Source organism: Thermothielavioides terrestris, chromosome 3 (assembly GCF_000226115.1).
Source record: "Thermothielavioides terrestris NRRL 8126 chromosome 3, complete sequence".
NCBI lineage: Eukaryota > Fungi > Ascomycota > Sordariomycetes > Sordariales > Chaetomiaceae > Thermothielavioides > Thermothielavioides terrestris.
The window spans coordinates 4713622-4732509 of record NC_016459.1 but is presented as its reverse complement, the minus strand read 5'-3'; the positions used below and the strand labels follow the sequence as shown (position 1 = coordinate 4732509).

Below are 18888 nucleotides of genomic sequence, written 5' to 3'. Positions count from 1 at the left end.
TTCGAGATTCAAGCTCTGGCACTTGTAGGCTGCGCTTCCTGGGGTCTCAGAACAAGGCACCGCCGCGTCTTGACCCTATTGCAGCTTCCTTAGGTATTAGTTCGACTTCCTCGCTCGACTACAATTCCCCTGCTGGAGCAGTGAGTATCTCAGAGACTTCGCGATGTCCCCTCGGCACTAACGGCACATCCTCGACGACTCCTGTGTAAGTTTCTCCACAGTACGCAGAGCGGCCCCAGGCCAGATAGTGGGATGTCAGATGGAGAAATGATGAGCCGAGTCGACTCGACAGTCACGAATTTTGCAGGTCAGGGCTGCGAAAGCAAGTTGATGACACCGAAGACTTCTATGATAGCGCCTTGTCGGCTACTGTGCTGACACAGGGGTCCGATAGCGCAGGCCCCGTCTCCCCATCGCCAGTGGTCCGATCGGCGCACGTAGTGGTGCCGTCAGGGTCCGGGCAGATGCAGTCAACATCTCCACCATACATACAGTTATATGCGGAAACGTGGCGCAGCTGTAGAGGCCATAGCCGGGAGACGTGACTGTGGACCGCGTCCCGAGTGTTGGGGGGGGGGGGGGGGGGGGGGGGAGTGCGGTTGTGCAAAACCGGCAGCATACGCGTCGATTACCGGTCGAGACATCCTGCGTACAGCATGTCCATATCTCGATCCCTCCCTCTCTCTGACCAAAGGACGGCTCGAGCTGCCTGCGTTGTTCCAAGCTGACAATTTAGCCGTCCTCCACTCAGCAGCGGATATTCCGGCGTGTGGGTTGTTCACGAACCGTGGGCTGTTCACAAACCGAGTCCTGAGTAAAACAGTAGGGCGACTGCTGCCGCAGATGGCGAAGGTGATGAGAACCGTGAGTACGGGGGAAGGTCTGTGGCAGACCTCATGTACTTGATCCGGAGTTCGTTAAGTCCCAGCCCGGAGTCGCAACCCGACCGGCAAGAGGTTGGTAGTTGGCCCGGCCCGGGGATGAGGGGAACGCTTCAGTCGAGACATGATGGCACCAAAGGGTCCATCCTACCTCACGCCAGAGAGCGTCTGCGTTCCGAGAAACGGCAATGTACTGCGTAGGGCTCCGTAGCGTTCTATTTCCATGACCGGCATGCTGATCCCGGCCTGGACCAGGGCCTTTGGGGCCGCATCATGACGGGAGGTTCTTGGGCACCGACGGGAAGAAGGTGGGATCCTGCAGCCGCTCGCGGTTCCGTCTGGCAATCTCGGCTTGCCTCTTCTTGTTTAACCGCTGCTGGTAGAAGGTGCTGCAGGTCACGGACACGTCAGCGCAGGGTCCTCGCGAGACATATCGCCGTCACTGGGTTTCCCACCTCCTGAGCTCAAACACGCGGGGCTCCTCCTCCGTATTCTCCTCCTCCACTCGCGCGGCGGCATCCGCGTCGTTCTTGCTGCCCTGGTTCGTCTTTCTCTGGGTCTTTTTACCGTCTTCGCCAGGCTTGTCGTCCGTATCCTTCTTCTCTTCTTTCTCGTCCTTGTTATCCCCGCTCTGCCCCTTTTCTTGCTTCTCTTTCTTTTTCCTTTGTTTCTCCTCGTATTCCTTCTTTACGCGCTCGATTTCCTCGTCGAGTTTGCGCTTCTTGCGTGCCTCGATGGCGGCGGTGTCGACTTTGGGGGTGCAGAAGCCGGAGTCTTTGAGGTGGGCGGGGCAGACGTAGAACCAATCCTGCTCGCCGGAATGAGACCGCATGCACTCGGCTGTGGCCGTCGGGAGGGGAAGAAGTAAACAGCGAACGGACCTTGTTATCGGGGGTGATCAACACGCTCGAGCTGAGCTTGAAGCAAATGTCGCACGACTTGGCCTTCGTTTCGGCCACCTTGCGGTGCGTATAGACGTTGGGGAACGCCATCCCGGGGGCCGTCGGCTGCCGGCAGGCCGTCCGGTTGGGACGCAGTTAGACTTAGTGGCAAGGTGGATGGCTCGCGACGGGTCTGAACGGTTGGACGATGACTGTGGGCGGGGGCTGGCGCGCATACGGATACAAACTTACCGTAACAATGGGGAATATTACTCCGCGCCTGTCGGTAACCGTACCTGTCTTACCAAGGAATGGTGGGATGCTTGGCGGGGCAACGGCTCGAAGTGCGATGACGTCACCGTCTCTGGTGCAGCCCTTGAGGTGTATGGCCTGTTCTCCCAACATCCAAATCCATCATCCATCATCCAGTGCCTGGGATCGAATCCCCATTATCAAGATTGAGACGGGCCGCACTACTGGAAGGAAGCGAGGCGAAGCCGCCATGAACAATGCATTCCGGCGAGTTCAGAGCCAGTTGAGCTGTGGCGCGCAGTCGTGGCAGCACCAGTACCCCTTCGTGCGGTGCTGGTCGTTGCAGACGCCATTGGCGCGCCGACCATTGCGCGCAACCGCTCCATTGGCAGTGCGCCAGTCGGCGCGAATGTCTTCTGTGCGGCTCGACCAGACCGCACCCGAAGCCAAGGCGAAGAAGCCCGACCAAAAGGCACTGGACGAGCAGGAACAGGAGGTGAGGGCCCTGCAAAGCCAGGTGAAGAGGCCCTGGCACCGGCACGGGGCGGATAACCCTCCGGTGGACAAGAGCGGCGAGAAGGCTGCGCCGGTAACCAAGGGTTGGTGACGTTATTTTGCGCATTCAAGCTTGTCAACTGCGGCCACTGCCCCGGCTCCTGGCCCATGGATCGCTCCTGATGAGAGGGTGCACAGGCAAGCTCCTGACGACACCTACTCGCCTTTTGAAGCTCATCCTGCCCCTCCCCCTCGGGGTCGAGAAGGACCGCGACAACAACAGCAAGCATGGTTACGGTCGCTCCATCTCGCCCAACGACACGATTCAGCCGCTAGCACTGCTTGTCCACCCGCAGCAACCGCTGTCGTACGTCGAGCGCCTGATCCAGGCCGAGATCCCGCCGGTGGTGGAGAACGGTAAGGAGAAGATACCCAGCGTGTACTTCCGCGCTGAGGACGCCGAGAACGCCGGAGACGGAGCCCGTGTGGGGAACAGGCCAACGACGAGGTCCGAGGCGAAGCGCAAGGACGAGGAAATCGGCTCAGGGAGCGGCGGCAGCCCGACCCATGTCGCCTCGTACTCGGGCCTCGGGCACGAGGGCCCCGAGCGGGATGTGTCGGAGAAGAATTGGGTCCGCTGGAGCAACAGCACCGAGATAGGCGACTTCATCCGCGATGCGGCGCGCGGGCGGGAATTCGCGATCGAGATCGAGGGCTACCACGTCGAGATGCGCGTGAGCGTGCCGTCGTTCCGCGACCGCACCTACTACATGCGCGCCCAGCTCCGCAAGCTGAGCCAGCAGCTAGACGAGCTGTCGAGGATCAAGCGCGAGTGCGACCTGTTGGCGCACAAAGGCGCGAACCGACTTGCCAAGGGCGGGTTTGCCCTTCTCACTGGCTGGTGGGCCGTGGTGTACTATGTGACCTTCCACACCGAGTTTGGCTGGTAATGATGCATCCTGCCGAGGCGGACCGCCGGGAAGGAAGGACCGTGTGAACGAACAGGTGGCTAATTGCTGTCGCTTTTATTCCAGGGACGTGGTGGAACCAGTCACGTATCTTGCGGGCCTCACGACCATCATGGGCGCCTATCTGTGGTTTCTGTACATCAGCAAGGACCTGAGTTACAAGGCGGCCATGAACGTGACCGTCTCGCGCCGGCAGCACGCGCTCTACGAGGCCCGCGGCTTCGACCCGCACAAATGGGAGCAACTAGTGCAAGAAGCGAACGCATTGCGTCGCGAGATCTGGGCGGTTGCGGCCGAGTACGACGTCGACTGGGACGAGGCGAGGGACGTCGGCGACGAGGTGAAGGAAGTGCTGGACGAGGAGGGGACAAACCACGAACATAGCGCGCGGTCCTCGGAGAAGGAGAAGGACGAGAAATACATTGAGGAGGAGAGGAGTAAGAAGAAGGCCGCCTAATCGCCGGCACACGGAGTGGCGAGTCAAGTGTGTGAGGCGGTCCAGGAGCTGTTGTGGAGAACATCCATTGTGATTGAGCGAAGCTGGCGAGGCCCGTGGGAGGCAGCCGGAAAGGCCCGCGGTGGGCCCTGCGGGATGGGGGAGCTGCTGCTGTGGAGCGCTCCCGGAAAGGGCACCTCACCAGTCACCACTTGACTCCCGCATCACCAGGTCCATCTTGCCACTGGGACGCCGCTGCACCCAGGGACAACACGGAGAACCTAATGCATTTATGAATCAACCTGGAACCATGTTGACCCGGCCTCAGTGCCTATGGAAACTGCCCCCGATCCCCTTCCCAGCTGCCCACTGCACGCTGTACTGCTCACTGAGTGGGTAATGTTACACTACCAAGTTCGTTACCCACACCGTATTAACAGGGTTAGCCTGCCCCGCCTCGTCAGCGCGGTAACGAACTGCCCCGCGACAATCAAGCCACCACAGACTGCCCTGTCCAAGCGAGAAGGACGTCAACCAAGCAGGACGTCAACGTCTCGCACATGCGGCCTCGCCAATGGGACCCCAGGTCATCCATCTGCCCGACGGGCAGCACTTCACCGTGACGCCCGTGTTTGCCGGCCTGTTCTTCAAGTCGGCCGAGCTCAGCACGCACAACAACGCCTTCCCCGTCGGCTGGACCATTGTGATCCACACCGCCGACGATGACGATGACGGCGCGGTTGGCACCTCCGGGGCTCCCGGGGCCGTCGAAAAACGGCCACACCACCACACGTTCACGAAACCGACGTTACAGCATGACAGCCTCTTCATCTCGTCCATCTCGAGCCCCTCCAGCCAGGAATTCAAGCCCGCCGCCAGCCCGACCCGGCAAATCGCCATGATGCTCTGGGTCACGCTCTACTGGTACTTCCACCAACCGCCGCCGCCCGCGATTGTGACGACCGAGGCCTCCAAGCTGACCCCCGAGGCCGGCAGACCGCGGGGCGAGTGGCGCGTGCGCATCAAGAAGGAGGGCGTGTTGGGTGGCCGGAACGTGCTCCCGAAGATGGAGCGCATGGGCCTGGTCGCGAGCCTCAACTCCGCCGTGGGGACCGCGCTGGAGGACAGCGACGACGCCTGGTCCGACATGTTCGTCACGCGCCGCATGTTCTGGCAGATACCCGGCCGCTTGTTCCTGTTCACGCTCCAGCCCGTCGCCGGCAAGCACCCCCGCTCGCACCCCGGTTCGGCGACTCCGAGCCGACCGGGATCGCCGGCCTGGCCGGGCGAGCGTGTGGCTCCCGTCGAGCCCCAGCTGGCCATCGCCGAAGCGGGCGACCACCCCGGCGCCGCGCCGTCGCCGTCGCTCATGAGCGTTCCCTCCTTCCCCATCGGGCCCTTCTTCAGCGCCTCCTATCTCCCGACATACTACCCACCCGCGCCGCTGCAGTACACCTTCACGAACCACGTCCGCCACCCCGTGCGACCGAAACCGCCCCGGATGGGCGAGGTCTTCTACACCCGCTTCATCCCCTCCGTGGGGCAGTACCTCTCCTTCCGCGTCGCCTCGCTCTCTCCTGCCCCGGTGCCCTACATGGGCCCCGTCGGGCCCAATCCGCCGCCCGCACACGCACACTCCCAGCTCCTCGCCATGACGGACTCGGCCCTGCTCGAGACGTGGCGCGCCAGCCCCCGCGTGTCCGCCTTCTGGGGCCCGTACGAGCCCGATTTCCTCGCGAACGCCCTGCGGAGCCGCCACAGCTTCCCCGTCATCGGCCTGTGGGACGGCGTGCCGTTTGGCTACTTTGAGCTGTACTGGGTCAAGGAGGACGTGCTGGGCCGCCATGCGGGATCCGTCGTCGACGACTGGGACCGCGGGTTCCACGTCCTGATCGGGGAGGAGTGGGCCAGGGGCCGCGTGCAGGCCTGGGTGAGCAGCCTGGTGCATTGGTCCTTCTGTGCCGATTACCGGACCATGAACGTCTGCATAGAGCCGAGAGTAGATAACACGAGGTCAGTCATGGGTTGAGTCATGCACAGGGCTTGGGGGACGGGACGAACGCTAACAGCCAGGGCGAGCAGGTTCATCCGGCATCTTGAGGAGGCCGGTTTCACCAAGGAGAAGGAGGTTACGTTCCCGCACAAGCAGGCCTGGTTCGGCCGGCTGAGGCGGGAGAGCTGGGAAGGGCCCGCATTCTGATAGCTTCGCAGCTGTTTGAAGCCTGCACGGCTTGTCGAGAGTGAACCAGGCAGAGAAACAAGGACCTCCAAGTTCGACACCATCTAATCTAGGGATGTCGAAATGGAGCCAGAGAAACGCAAATGCCTAAGATGCAACTCTGCCTCAGTAATAACCGTCGTCGTCTTCGTCCCCCTCGCCATCGCCCGTGAGAAAACCGTTCCCGTTCCCATCGTCCCCGTCACTCTGATCAATCTCGTTGCCCTCCTCGTCATCCTGGAAATCGGCGTAATCTCGAGCATCGTAGTCGTCGCCGGCCATCTCTTCCACCTCGGAGTCGCCATCATCAGACGGCGGGATGGGCACCTCCTCGCGATGCAGCTGCAGTTTCTCGGCGAGGGACAGCGGTCGGGCTCTGGGGGCGCTTCCTTCGGATTCATCATCCTCGACCTCCTCACTCTCCTCGTCGTCGTCCTCGTCCCCCTCTTCTTCCTCATCCTCGGAAAGCACTGCGCGGGTTTGACGGTTCGCATGCGTTTCCCGCCCTTCTTCCTCCTCCTCGTCGTCGCTGGACAACACAATCGGGTTGCGGCCCCTCTCGATGCGCGTCCGCTTCCGAGGGACGTCATCTTCCGAGTCATCATCATCCTCGGAATCAGACTCCACCACCCGGCCTCGACGGCGTTTCAACCTCGATCTGTGCGTGGCTGGCTGATCGGATTCCGCCTCGGATTCGTCGGGGCCTCGGAGAGTGGCCGACGACTGTTCGGGGCTCGAGAAGTTGGCGACGCCCTCGTGGTCATCATCGCCTGTGAGGTCGATCATGCCAGCCTCGACGCGGGGGCTCTGCGAACCAGACCGCACCGATGAGTCCTCCTCGTCGCTGTCGTCGTCATCCAGCACAACCAAGTCGTCAGAGAGGTCTGCCGGATCATTTTCGCTGATGTAGGAGTCGTCGATTCCCTCGCTCTCGTACTCATCCGACTCTCCGGACTCATCATCGGTGTCGGAATGATAATCCCAGGGGTAAGGGGGTTTGCCGTCCCATGTACGGAGCGCCTCAAACCGGCGGGAGCTGGACGCGAAGGGGAACAGGATCATGGGCCAAACTATCCGCTCACCGAAGTCTGCATCCGTGACATCTTCGTACCACTCAAGCTCCTTGAGTGGAATCTCGTCGTGGGCAAAGCTCCGGTTGTTTTCGAGGTCGGGCCAGCAGAACACGTGCGTGGCATCTTCGCCGAGACCTGGTTCCTCCTCGAAGGTCGTCACAGAGTAACAGTTGACCAGGCCAGAGACGCACCAGCGCAGGTTTGCCGGGCTGTGGTCCACGTCCATGGTCGCGTGGTACACCGTCCGCAGGTTTGGAAAGAAGTTGAACAGCCGGCGACAGCGGCCAGAAAAATAGTCGGAATCGTCATACTCGACGGCGAGTTGGCGGATCGGCTCGCCGACACCTGTGACCGACGGGTTCTCATCCAGGACACGGAACACGGAATCTTCCGGGCCCAAGAAGATGACGTCCAGCTTGGCGTTGAACCTGAAGATGGCACTTCTCTGGAGGCTGAGGGTGTCCGGGAACGCCTTGAGCGCAAGCTGGCGGCTCTCGTGGTGGACGGCTAGCACGGCGCGGGCGGGTCTGGTTTGCTGCTCCAGGAAGGGCCCTTCTTGGAGGATCATTCTCTGGCGTGGTCCTCGACCCGACAGCCCGACCTGGAGCCCGTACAGGCGCGACTTGGCTGTCAGGTCCGGGCAGAAGAACTCCCAGATGTGGTGGCGCAGCTCGATGGGCAACCGCATGAATTGCGGGAAGAAAACATGCGGCTCTCGGTTTTCGGCGTCGCTGACTGCCGAACCGGAGCTCTCCCCGTCCGAGTCCGAGTCCGCGTCCTCGGCCTCCAAGTCGAGCAGGTCCATGTGGGCCTGGTCTGAGCCCGACTCCACAGATCCAGCTTCCTCCGGCTCGTCGTGCTCGGCTCCTTCGGCAAGATAGCCGATGTGGTCTGACTCTTCCGAGCTGTCCGACATGGTCCTTAACCTTTCTTTCTTTTTTTTTCTTTTGTGATTGTCAGATGGATCTCGCGACCTGATGTTGTTTGGTTTGGTGAGTGGGCAGATCGAGCGCGATTGTTGTGTTGAGGTGTTGAGGTGATGCCAAGCCCTGACTCGAAGGATAACTGCGGCAAGCAAGAGCGTGGGAGCGATTCGCGCCGCACAAGGGAAGCGGATGCAAGGGTTAGGGCTGAGGAACTGGCATTGGGCACCTCGGGGAATTCTCGAGAGTTGAGCTTCCAATGGTGTTCCCGTTACTGCTAAAAGGAAGATGGTTTTATCAGAAGGGAAATCAGAGAAGGCATTTCCAAGCGCAACATCATAGTAGAATTTTTGAGGAGCTGGGCTTTTGGGACTGTAAGCACCGAAAAGCCCAGCTCTTTTTGAGCGCAAGGCAGGCATAACTAAGGTACCTTAGGTACTTCGCAAATGCGGCGTGGAGCCGTTGGTCCCGCGGTCCAAGATCAAACATAGACAGCAGAGAGAGAGCGTTTTAGTGGTTCTCTATATTCCGTCCGGGTCCCGACATCACCTGCTGCGTAACTGATGGAAGTGGCGAACACTCAGAAATACCTAGGCAAAGCATCAAGACGGCCTGGTCAGTCATGGCGAGAGCGCACCGTATTCCCTTCGCCGATAAACAGCAGCCATTCCTACGAAAGCAGGAACACTATGAACCTTGAATCAGAGCATTGATAACGTGAATAACGCCTAGGGCAACCAACTAGTGAACATGGGCTAGTTTGACTGGTCCTGGCGCAGGAAGTTGGAACTGCCGGCCCAAGTATGGGCAGTGGCTAAACGCATTTGACCTAGGTGCGGACGGCGGGGTACCGACTTCCGCCTTCCGCTTGAAAAGGGGATTGACGGACAACATTTCCCTGCGCGGTGGACGACTGCCCGCCCCCGCGCCATTCGGAGTCGGAGAGGCCAAGGCCAGCAACTACCTATGCGGGGTAGAGCAGCCAAGACCGTCAACAGAGACAGACCAGAGGGAAAAGGGGGGGAGCAAGTGCTAGCAAGGAATGACGGTTAATTCGGCGGAAAATGTATCCCCCACGAGATGCCACCTAATTACCTGCTCGACGGTATAAGAAATGCCCATATAGCCAACAGGTCTACGCGGCACAGTACCTGTAATGCGTTCTTGACATCCGTTTCAGCTTTGGAGTTGGAATTCCATCTTTGACCCTTTCATCTTCGACCCTGAACCCCTGTGCTACTGTGCCTGTACCTGTACCCGTTCCTGCACCATGGCTTCCCACCCTGAGTTCGGCGAGAGGACCCAGGGGTCCGAGGTCGCTCGCGTGTTTGCGGACCAGATCCGGGGAAGGACGAGTGAGTGGCGGCAGAAACGCTCATGAACATCCAGGCTCAGGGCATGTCACGGTGCTGACAGCGAGCGACTACCAGTCTTGGTTACCGGTGTCAGCCCCAAGGGCATTGGCCGAACCACTGCCCTCAATCTCGCGTCCCAGAAGCCCGGCCTTCTAATCCTCGCATCGCGGAACAGATCCCGCGTGCAAGAGGTGGCCGCCGAGATCGAGGAGAAATATCCCGGCACGAGGGTGGAAATCGTCATCCTTGACCTGGGGTCGCAGAAGTCGATCCGTCAAGCCGCCGCCGACGTGGCTGCCCTGACCGACAAGCTCGACATTCTGATCAACAACGCCGCCACCTGCGTCACCACCCGCCAGGCCACGCCCGAGGGCATCGAGCAGCAGTTCGGCACCAACCACATCGGGCCCTTCCTGTTCACCAACCTCCTGCTGCCGCTCCTGCGCAAGGCCGCTGAGACCAGTCCTCCCGGCGCGACCCGCGTCGTGTCTCTCACCAGCGCCGGCCACCGGCTCTCGCCCATCCGCTTCTCCGACTACAACTTCGAGGGCAAGCCGGTGCCGCCCGAGGAGGACCACTTCAAGCCGCTCCCGGGCGCCTTTGCCAAGTGCACCCCTGACGGGTACAACGGCATCGTCACGTACGCGCACTCCAAGACGGCCAACATCCTCTTCACCCTCTCCCTGCAGCAGGAGCTGCCCAAGCTCGGCATTGCCGCCTACGCTGTCCACCCCGGTAGTAAGTCGGGCCCTTGTCCATCTCAGAAACTGGCTTATCTGCGTGGCTGACGGGACATTCTTCTGCCAGCTATCGAGACGGACCTCAGCCGCCACCAGGACGAGGAATTGGCATCGCAGTTCTACAAAGTCGGCCTTTTCTGGAAGACCCCCGACGGGGGCAGTGCGACCACGCTTGTAGCTGCCTTGGACCCGGCGCTGAATGGTCAGTTTTGCTTCAGTTCCCTCGTGTTTTACGAGAGATGCCTTACAGCCACCAAATACTGATGAGAATCGCTTCGCTTGCAGACGTCAAAGGCCTCTACCTTTCCGACTGCCAAATCGCCGAGCCCTCCGCCCACGCTAACGACCCGGTCGCTGCGAAGCGGCTGTGGAAACTGAGCGAGGACTTGGTCGGCGAGAAATTCCCCTTGACAGCCTGAGTGCTGCTCAGAAACAAGGTTTTGTAGTATCCTCAGAGTGTGATGCATCAGTGGTGACGGAATGGTTGTTCGGGAAGGACAAAGCCGCTTCTAATGTGGGGGGTAGAGGGGGGTTGGTCAGCCCACTTTAGACATGAGACTCCTTGTACATGTTCAAAGACGGCGCATCTCGGACAGTGAGGGGCCGCGGGCAGCTCTCGCCACCCTCATGCTGGCGTCATAACGTGGCTGTAGGAGCAGCCCAGAACATTGCCAACACTCCACTTCGATTGGCCGCTTCAAGTAGCACGCGTGATGTAACTCCAAGTCCAATAGCGTTCTATAAATCTGGAGATAGCTCTACGTGTCTTCCGACACCTTGTCCCGTATCTCGGACTCCAACAAATTAATAAGGGCGCCGGCCATATAAGTTATTCACTGCAGCAACCCATCAAGACCACTCGGCCCAACACAACGCAACTTTCAAACTTGCAGTACGGACACAAACTGCTGCTGTCAACATGGCTGAACCTGACACGGAGGGAAACTCGTCCATCCCCGAACAGCTCTTCCACACGGTCCTGACCGTTGTGGACTACCACCAGGATACGTCGGGCTCGACCCATGACGTGCACGTGCTGGGCACGCACACCAGCCTCCCCGCCGCCAAGCGCTTCGCGCTTCGCGCGCTCGAGCAGCTGGGCTACCAGCCGGACGACTTCGAGGAGTACGTGACGCGCGCCGACACGCCGCCCGAGGACTGGACGCACGGCGACGGCGTGATGGTGTACGCCAAGGCGCCGCGCGGGCAGGAGTTCCTGGTCGGGCTCGACACCAAGCCCAACACAGAATCGCTGCCAGCTGGCGAGCACGACACGCTCGCGCTGCCCAACGGCCGCGAGCACCTGCACTACGTGCTGCAGAACCGGACCGACTACAACCAGGTCGCGCGGAGCGGCGCCTTCCAGACGTGCGAGATCCAGGGCTGTTACGCGGACCGGGACCAGGCGGTCGCGGCCGCCAAGGCGACTCTGCGGGACGACCGCGAGGAGTACGCCCAGTACGACGACCGTGACGACGTCGAGTCCGAGGGCGGATGGCCGTTTGGCGACGACGTCATGGTGCATGCGGTGGCGCAAACGGGTGAGAACTACACGGTCGCGGTGAAGACGCCGACGACGGCTCGGGAAAAACATGGCAAGACCAAGTAACAAACAGAGGCGCAGATGGAAGGGCAGTTTGCGAGATTATTGCCAGGAAAGTGTAACAGAAAAAAAAAAAAAAAAATAAAGTGCCGTATGGTCGCTGCGAAAGAGGTGTGTCAGCATAACCCATCATGGGCCTTGCAACATCACTGTAAGTTAGGTTGTGGCTGGAGACTGGTATGAGCGCCAGAGCACAGTCACCACCCTCACGGTCATTGAGAGTGGTTGATGATTTTACTGAAACGCATTGTATCTAGACATCTAGGGTTGAATAACGATGGCGTAAATCGCATGACCCGCATGGCAATGTGACAATGCTTGATGCACGGAAGAGATGGACATTTCCTGTATTCTGAAGTCTGGAATCTAGATATTGACAAGCAAGACGTGATGGTCAACAGAACCGCCATGGATTCAAGATTCCCGAGCTAAGCTCCTTCAATCACTTATCAAACGGCCGGGCCGGGCCGAGCAAGTAAGTCACCAAGGTACAGACAACGCTCTGAAACAAGACCGCTAAAACGGAGACAGGTGACGAAAACTGAAAGGCATACTTCGCCCCTTCACAATACTTTCTAGCCATTCTTTCGATCGTTGATAGGGGAGAGACTACTGTTGTCCAAGAGGGATCGTGACCCGACGCAAAATACCCCGAGTATCCATATCAGACGCGCCACAAAGAGAAGGTCTCAACCAGATCCAATGATGCGAACCAGTGCGAGAGAGCTCATGCGCCGTCGTCAGGCTGTGCCTCGGACGTCCGGGCCACATACTGTGGCTTACTTCCATCCGCGCCGCTGGGGACATGCCCCTCGGTAACTTCGTTGCTTGGGGCCTGGCTCTGGAGCTCCATGTCCTGGCTAGCTGTTGCCGGCCCACTCCTCACGGCCTTCGAACGGTCGTTTCTGGTCTTCCATGCGGGCGTGCCGAGGTACTTGATAGCTACATTCGACAGTCTCGTTAGCATCGGTTCAGCCAGCCACGCACCGGCGCACAAGCCAGCAGCGGGATGGAGCCGCTCTACTTACCGCCGGGCTTCGTGTCATCGAAGATGTCTTGGATCTCCTCCAGCGTCTTGTTCGCCGTTTCCGGGAACATAAAGAAGACATGCAGGAACATAGCGGCGCAGAACACGGCAAAGAGGACGTACACCCTCTAGGTGATGTTGGCAAAGGCGGGAGGGACAAAATAGGCCAGCGCAAAGTTGAAGATCCAGTTAGCCGAGGTGGCGAGCGCCACAGCTTTGCCGCGAACGCGCAACGGAAACAGCTCGGGGGGGTACGTCCACGACACGGGCCCCCAGGTTGGCGCAAATGTCGCGACGAAGAGGAGCGTCGAAGCCACGACGGCCTTCGCCGGGGCCCCGGAAATCTCCATAGACTCGGCAGTCGAAGTAAACTCACCGGGACTCGGAGGATGCGAGTAGACGGCGAAGAGACCTGCGTTGATGCTGAGCCAGAGACACATCAAGGCCGCCCCGACGAGCAGGGTAGGGCGCCGACCCCAGCGGTCCATCCACAGCAGCGCTGGGATCGTCATGACGACGTTGATTACGAATTGGATACTGCTGGACTTGAGGACCTCGCCGTTGTCGGAGCCTGTTCGCCTCTGTGAGCTCTCTCTGTTTCGTTCTGACGGACTGCCGTGAGGGAGGAGCGCCGCCTGCCGACTTACCGGAAGCTGACAGTCCGGCCATGGTGAAGACATACGTGATGTAGTACATCTGGCAGACACAAAAAAAGCATTAATCAGAAGCGGGAACGGATTTCGACTGGGAATTTTGAACTGACCATCACGTTCATGCCAGACAGCTGCGACCAAATCTGCGTGAAGACGCCGATTGAGGTGCGGTTGAGCATCTTGGGTGCGAAGACCTCGCGCCACCTGGCATCGCCACCGTCGTGCTCCTCCTGAACGGTCCGAACGATCTCGTCGAACTCGGCCTTGACTAACGGAGAATTCCGGTTACTCTTGGCGCGGACCAGAGCCAGCACTTCGGTCGCCTCGGCGAGGCGTTTCTTCTTGATGAGCCAGCGAGGAGATTCGGGCAGCAAGAAGACGCCGCCCAAGAGCAGCAAGGCCGGAATCATTTGCAGGGCCCAGGGCAGGCGGAAGGCAGCAGAGTTGTCGATGAAGGCGCAGCCGTAGCAGATGAAGTACATGATCATGATGCCCCAGGTGATGGCCCATTGCTGGCCGCTCACGAGCCGGCCGCGTTTGTCGGGCGGGGCGATCTCCGAGATGTAGACCGGGACTTGGGCGGAGCAAATGCCAATTGCAAAACCGTTGATGGCTCGGGAGACGACGAGCATCGCAATGTTGGCGGCGCCGGACATGAGAGCGGATCCGATAATCCTGCATTACCGGTCAGTTGACAGCGACATAATGCTCGTTCAACCCAGCCAGCCGGCTGACTGGATTCACTCTACCCTCAGGTATGTACAGAGGGGACTGACCAGAACAGCGAGCCTAGCTGGATCGTGGCCTTGCGGCCGAATCTGTCAGACAGAAAGCCGGAGGCGAGAGCTCCGAACAACGAGCCGCCCGGCATTGCGGCTGTGATGCCGCCCTGGGTCGAGTCCGAGGGACCCAGGCAGCGGCCAGAGTCGTCGAAGCCGCGCTCGTTGAACTGACACAGATACGGCTGTGTCGTGATCATGGCCGACATGGACGAGATGTCGAAGCCGAAGAGGGCGCCACCTAAAATACCGGGGTGGGTTGTTCTGGTGAGCGACCATCCCCCAAACCATTAGAGTTCTCGCGCTCCTATAGGACACTTACCAATCACCGCGATGGTGGCGATGTAGTTGACATTCCCGATCTGATACATCTTGCTTTCAGCTGCATAGGTAGGTGACTGCGCCTAAGGATACAAGATGGATGATACCGATCCGGTCCGCAAGCGTTGTCTTGCAGCGACGGAGACAATCGCAAGATAGGGTCGGGAAGTCGGATCCCCGAGCAAGGCAGGGCTGGAGCAAGGGAGGGTTTGGCGGAAGCAGAGCTAACGGCGGGCCGGAGAGCAGAGAGCGGAGATGAGGATATTGATGCTGCTTCAGCCAGGAAAAAATCGAGATTCGCGCCCGAATTTGGAAAAGAGCCGAAGGTAAAGGGGAAGCCAGGCAGGGCCACTTCCCTGGTTGACCCCGGTACCGGGTCTTCAGGCATGGCCTTCCTCCTCCCGTCCCTGTCGAGTGAACATTTGCAGGGCAGGAGAGAAGCACCGACGCGTCAGGCGAGGGCTCCAATCCCCTGACGAACTTGGCCACAACTGCCAGGGAAGTTCAAGGTTGTTTCATTTCGACAACAAGGAGAGTTCGAGAAGGGCGCTCGAGAGAGAGTACATCTAACTTCGATCCCAACCTATTAGCATGGTTGGCCTGCCATCTTGCTAAAGCGTCCCTCCACGTTTCACGGGACCAGCCGACCTGACGAATCCCCTGCAATGGAAGGAGTTGACCGAGGGGGTGCGAGCACCTGTAAGGGGGATTGCGCAAACGCCCTACGCCCCTGGAGCGTTGGGAAGGAGCGAATCCGGTATCCCCACAATAGAAGGTTAGTTCAGTTAGGTTGGGTGTTATACACTGCGGCGAACGCGGGCAGTGGCCTGTGCCTGACCCGACTAAGTGCTTCATCTTTGCCGTGCAAGAGGTGAGGGATGGGGTGTCGTGGAGGGGCCTTGTTGCTCAGGTACAGGTACGTTAGTCATGGGGCAGAAATGGGCAAATCCACTCTGTTTCCGCCAGTAACTTATCAATCAATCCCCGAAGTGTCGTCCTTTGCTGCCGCATCTTGCTCCCAAGCAACGACACTTGCCTCTGGGCTAAGTAAGCGAAGATCAATCACGTTAAGCGAGGTCGCTCAGGGAGCGGGATATCCTCATGCCCTGCCGGGGCCGTCCTATACAAGTCAGACATCCGAGGTTTATCACCAGGGCATCTGCCGGAACCTCACCCGCGAGGCCGCGACGGCCTGATGTCTCGGCAACACGGGAGTGGCCTTCCAGCACCCGTATCCCGCTCTCAAGAGAACGGTGATTCCTAAGGTACAGTACCTACCTTGTCTTGAGATCATGTGGTTCCAATCGCGGAAGTTCCAGGTTGCCTGGTAGGTTCGTTCTCTGATCATGTTCCATTGTTCCCTGTTGCCCGACGGGCCGACGCCGATTTGGCCGTGCGTGTCCGGTTGGGTCGGCGGGGCCTGCCAGGCCCCCCGGCACCGCGTCACTCGGCGTCAGGTTGCGCCAGGTGGCTGCCAGCTCCACACAGGCAACTGTCCTAATTGGTCCCAATTAAGAGCCATCACGTGCTTTCGCTCCTCGTCGCGTCTCGTCTGCCATCTACCTCGTGCAACGATGAGCGGAATGCAAATACGACCAGCCATCTCCTGGAATAATCGACGCGTCTTTGCGAGCCCTCCGCAAGACATCCAGCACAGCGATGTCATCCAAAAGCGACCCTCTCCCGCCATCCGCGGGGACAAAGCGGCCAGCATCCGAGAGCCAGCGCGCCATCTCCCCCCCGCCGCTCAAGCGCAAAGCTCAGCCGTCTATCTCAAGTATGCTTGCACCCTCTTTTCCCCGTCCCGCACTAGCTGTTGACCATTGGTAGGTGATTGAGCTGACGTCCCCCGGTAGAGGGCGCCGTTGCCGACTTCTTCACCCCCACGTCCCAGAAGGCCAAGGAGCGAACGACGTGGACCGAGAGGAGCCCGGATGACGACTCGCCCGCCACGTTGCTTGTCGCGAAATATGCCCCGGAAGGCGTCGGCTCCGGCCCTCCCGAGACAGCAAGGAAACGGTCCAAGATTGCTGCGTTCGATCTGGTACATCCGCCCTCTCCGTGGCGCGGTGCAGTGGCTTATACGGGATCCAGGACTCGACCCTGATCACAACAGCATCAGGCAAGCGCCACGCAGACGATCCGGCTGACTGGAAGTGGTGGCATCACTGTGTTCCAGGGCGCCTGCAGCAGCTGTACAATGAGGAGGGGTGCGTTGATCATATTGCCCTTGTCTCGCCGGCCTGCTGACGGATTCTTGGATACCAGGTATCAAGTGGTCATCTTTACGAACCAAGGTGGTCTGGTGCTCCACCCGGATCCCAAGGCGAAGGCGCCCAAGAACTCCAAGAATCGGGTTCCTGCGTTCAAGCAGAAATGCAACGCCGTGCTGAGCCAACTGGGTATCCCGATCACGCTGTACGCCGCAACGGGGCAAGACATCTACCGCAAGCCGCGACCAGGCATGTGGACGGAGATGAAGGATGATTACGACCTTGCCGAGTCGGACATCGACCATGAGAATAGCGTGTTCGTTGGCGACGCGGGCGGCCGGATTGCCGAGCTGAAAGCCGGCAACACCGCTCCAAAGGACTTCAGCTGCTCAGACCGAAACTTTGCCCACAACATTGGCATCAAGTTCCAAACTCCGGAGGAATTCTTTCTGGGAGAGCAACCGCGCGAATTTGCGAGAGATTTCGACCTGGCCAATTTCCCCTTTGTCGAGCAGGACGGTGAAGACAGCGCCGGCCTTACGAAGGCAAACGACAAGGATATTGTCCTGTTCGTCGGTCCGCCCGGAGCTGGCAAGAGCACGTTTTACTGGAAATACTTGAAGCCTTTGGGTTATGAGAGGGTCAACCAGGACATCTTGAAGAGGTCAGCTTCCCCTCTTTTGCCCGGGTTCAAGCCAGACGCTGATTCCGAAGTAGCAAGGATAAATGTTTCAAGGCGGCGGCGGACTTGCTCCATGCGGGGGACTCGGTTGTTGTCGGTATGCTTTCCGGCTCGGCTCTGCTTGCAATTCCACCAGCTGACTCCCTGCAAGACAATACCAATGCCGACACCGAGACCCGGTCCCAGTGGGTCGCTCTCGCGCACAAACACAAGGTGCCTATTCGATGTCTCTGGTTCAAGACGCCGCTTCAGCTGTGCGAGCACAACGCCGCAGTGCGATCTATGAACAAGCAGGTTTGGTTTGGCCCGCCAACGTTCCTCCCCCCGGACGCGCCGCTGATCTTGCGTTTGGTAGCTGAACCCGGAAAGCCGACAAGGGCTGCCCAAGCTCGCCTTCACCGGCTTTGCGTCGAGGTTTAAGGAGCCCAGGATTGAGGAAGGTTTCCAGGATATCGTCCCCGTGGAGTTCAAGTTTAGGGGGACCAAGGAGGAGTACGACATCTGGGGGCGATACTGGCTCTAGGCTGACTTAGCTCGTGCCATTGGCCAAATATCCTATAATTTGCCCCTGGAGGACATTACCGTGACCGCCTGGACCCCTGGATCCCGCCGTGCCTCGCTCCTGATATTTGGTGTATCGCGCCGGTCGCACCGAAGGCGCCGTCACCGAGGCCAGGGCGCCGATCTCTCCAATGCCCGAAGTAGGGGATGGGATGGTGCGACTTGCTCTGTGGCTGCGGATACTCCCGTGTGGTATGTAAGGTATGGATTGCTCGAGCCACTGCGCCTGAGGCGACACCATATCCCAGCGCCACGGAAGGCCAGCCTGAGGTCACGGGCTGGACTTGGCAATGCAGAGCATGCATGCAGTCGTGAGACACCACACCCTCCCGCAATTTGCTCAGATCGTGTGGGCCCTGCCGAGTCTGCAATACTAGGTGCAAGTTTCTGTCCCGGGAGCCTGGGACCGAAAATTGGAGAAAGTTTGCCGAATCCAGCGAGGCACGCGACCAACTTCAGTCTCGGCCATGAAGCTGATGTCAAATAACTTCGGCGTACCTTCCTAGCTCTGCCTAGCCTCCACTGCTGTAGTGAAGTGAGAATTCTTTCGTGCAAAATTCTCACGTGCCCCAAACCCCTCTGTCAACTTCACCTCGTTGCAAGCCCCAGGGACTCCATTTCAAGGGTCATGGTCTCCGCCTTGTTTTAGCGCAGTTATTCCGCGACTGCTTCCTCACTGTGCGGGTTTAGCGTTTGCGGGGTGCGTGACCCCACTTTCAGAGCTTCCTGGAATTGGCAGGTGGGATGTTCAATGTTGAGGCCAAAATTTTCTGTCAAACCGCCCTTGCGTTCGATGAAAACTGTCGAAAATTCGGGCAATGAGGCAC

The 18888-nt window shown here is 59.4% G+C and overlaps 8 protein-coding genes across 8 annotated transcripts; 5 read left to right on the top strand and 3 right to left on the bottom strand.

Moving 5' to 3' along the window:
• Positions 1-1029: 1029 nt before the first annotated feature.
• On the bottom strand, positions 1030-2004 carry THITE_2118126 (uncharacterized protein). The gene is made up of 3 exons (XM_003654851.1): positions 1763-2004; positions 1337-1689; positions 1030-1270 (listed from the first exon to the last, which is right to left on the bottom strand). Exons 1-3 carry the CDS (start codon positions 1871-1873, stop codon positions 1153-1155), a joined length of 582 nt encoding a protein of 193 aa, XP_003654899.1. The 5' UTR covers positions 1874-2004; the 3' UTR covers positions 1030-1152.
• A 395-nt stretch (positions 2005-2399) lies between these two features.
• On the top strand, positions 2400-4219 carry THITE_64761 (uncharacterized protein). Its single transcript, XM_003654850.1, has 3 exons — positions 2400-2613; positions 2708-3455; positions 3544-4219. Exons 1-3 carry the CDS (start codon positions 2424-2426, stop codon positions 3932-3934), a joined length of 1329 nt encoding a protein of 442 aa, XP_003654898.1. The 5' UTR covers positions 2400-2423; the 3' UTR covers positions 3935-4219.
• On the top strand, positions 4175-6185 carry THITE_2118120 (uncharacterized protein). Its single transcript, XM_003654849.1, has 2 exons — positions 4175-5926; positions 5996-6185. The coding sequence occupies exons 1-2, from the start codon at positions 4488-4490 to the stop codon at positions 6111-6113; spliced, it is 1557 nt and encodes a 518-aa protein (XP_003654897.1). The 5' UTR covers positions 4175-4487; the 3' UTR covers positions 6114-6185.
• THITE_2118118 (uncharacterized protein) lies at positions 6186-8580 on the bottom strand. The gene has a single exon (XM_003654848.1). It carries the CDS (start codon positions 8118-8120, stop codon positions 6258-6260), a length of 1863 nt encoding a protein of 620 aa, XP_003654896.1. The 5' UTR covers positions 8121-8580; the 3' UTR covers positions 6186-6257.
• A 584-nt stretch (positions 8581-9164) lies between these two features.
• THITE_2118117 (uncharacterized protein) lies at positions 9165-11000 on the top strand. Its single transcript, XM_003654847.1, has 4 exons — positions 9165-9482; positions 9558-10220; positions 10290-10424; positions 10508-11000. The coding sequence occupies exons 1-4, from the start codon at positions 9398-9400 to the stop codon at positions 10639-10641; spliced, it is 1017 nt and encodes a 338-aa protein (XP_003654895.1). The 5' UTR covers positions 9165-9397; the 3' UTR covers positions 10642-11000.
• Position 11001: 1 nt separating this feature from the next.
• On the top strand, positions 11002-11927 carry THITE_2118115 (uncharacterized protein). Its single transcript, XM_003654846.1, has one exon. It carries the CDS (start codon positions 11142-11144, stop codon positions 11829-11831), a length of 690 nt encoding a protein of 229 aa, XP_003654894.1. The 5' UTR covers positions 11002-11141; the 3' UTR covers positions 11832-11927.
• Positions 11928-12552: 625 nt separating this feature from the next.
• THITE_117213 (uncharacterized protein) lies at positions 12553-14655 on the bottom strand (the record flags this gene model as incomplete). Its single annotated transcript, XM_003654845.1, has 7 exons — positions 12553-12767; positions 12854-12980; positions 13011-13423; positions 13500-13548; positions 13616-14180; positions 14282-14525; positions 14607-14655. 7 exons carry the CDS (start codon positions 14653-14655, stop codon positions 12553-12555), a joined length of 1662 nt encoding a protein of 553 aa, XP_003654893.1.
• Positions 14656-16114: 1459 nt separating this feature from the next.
• THITE_2118108 (uncharacterized protein) lies at positions 16115-18051 on the top strand. The gene is made up of 7 exons (XM_003654844.1): positions 16115-16382; positions 16462-16649; positions 16700-16815; positions 16874-17482; positions 17536-17597; positions 17652-17794; positions 17856-18051. Exons 1-7 carry the CDS (start codon positions 16265-16267, stop codon positions 18021-18023), a joined length of 1404 nt encoding a protein of 467 aa, XP_003654892.1. The 5' UTR covers positions 16115-16264; the 3' UTR covers positions 18024-18051.
• The last annotated feature ends 837 nt before the right edge of the window (positions 18052-18888 follow it).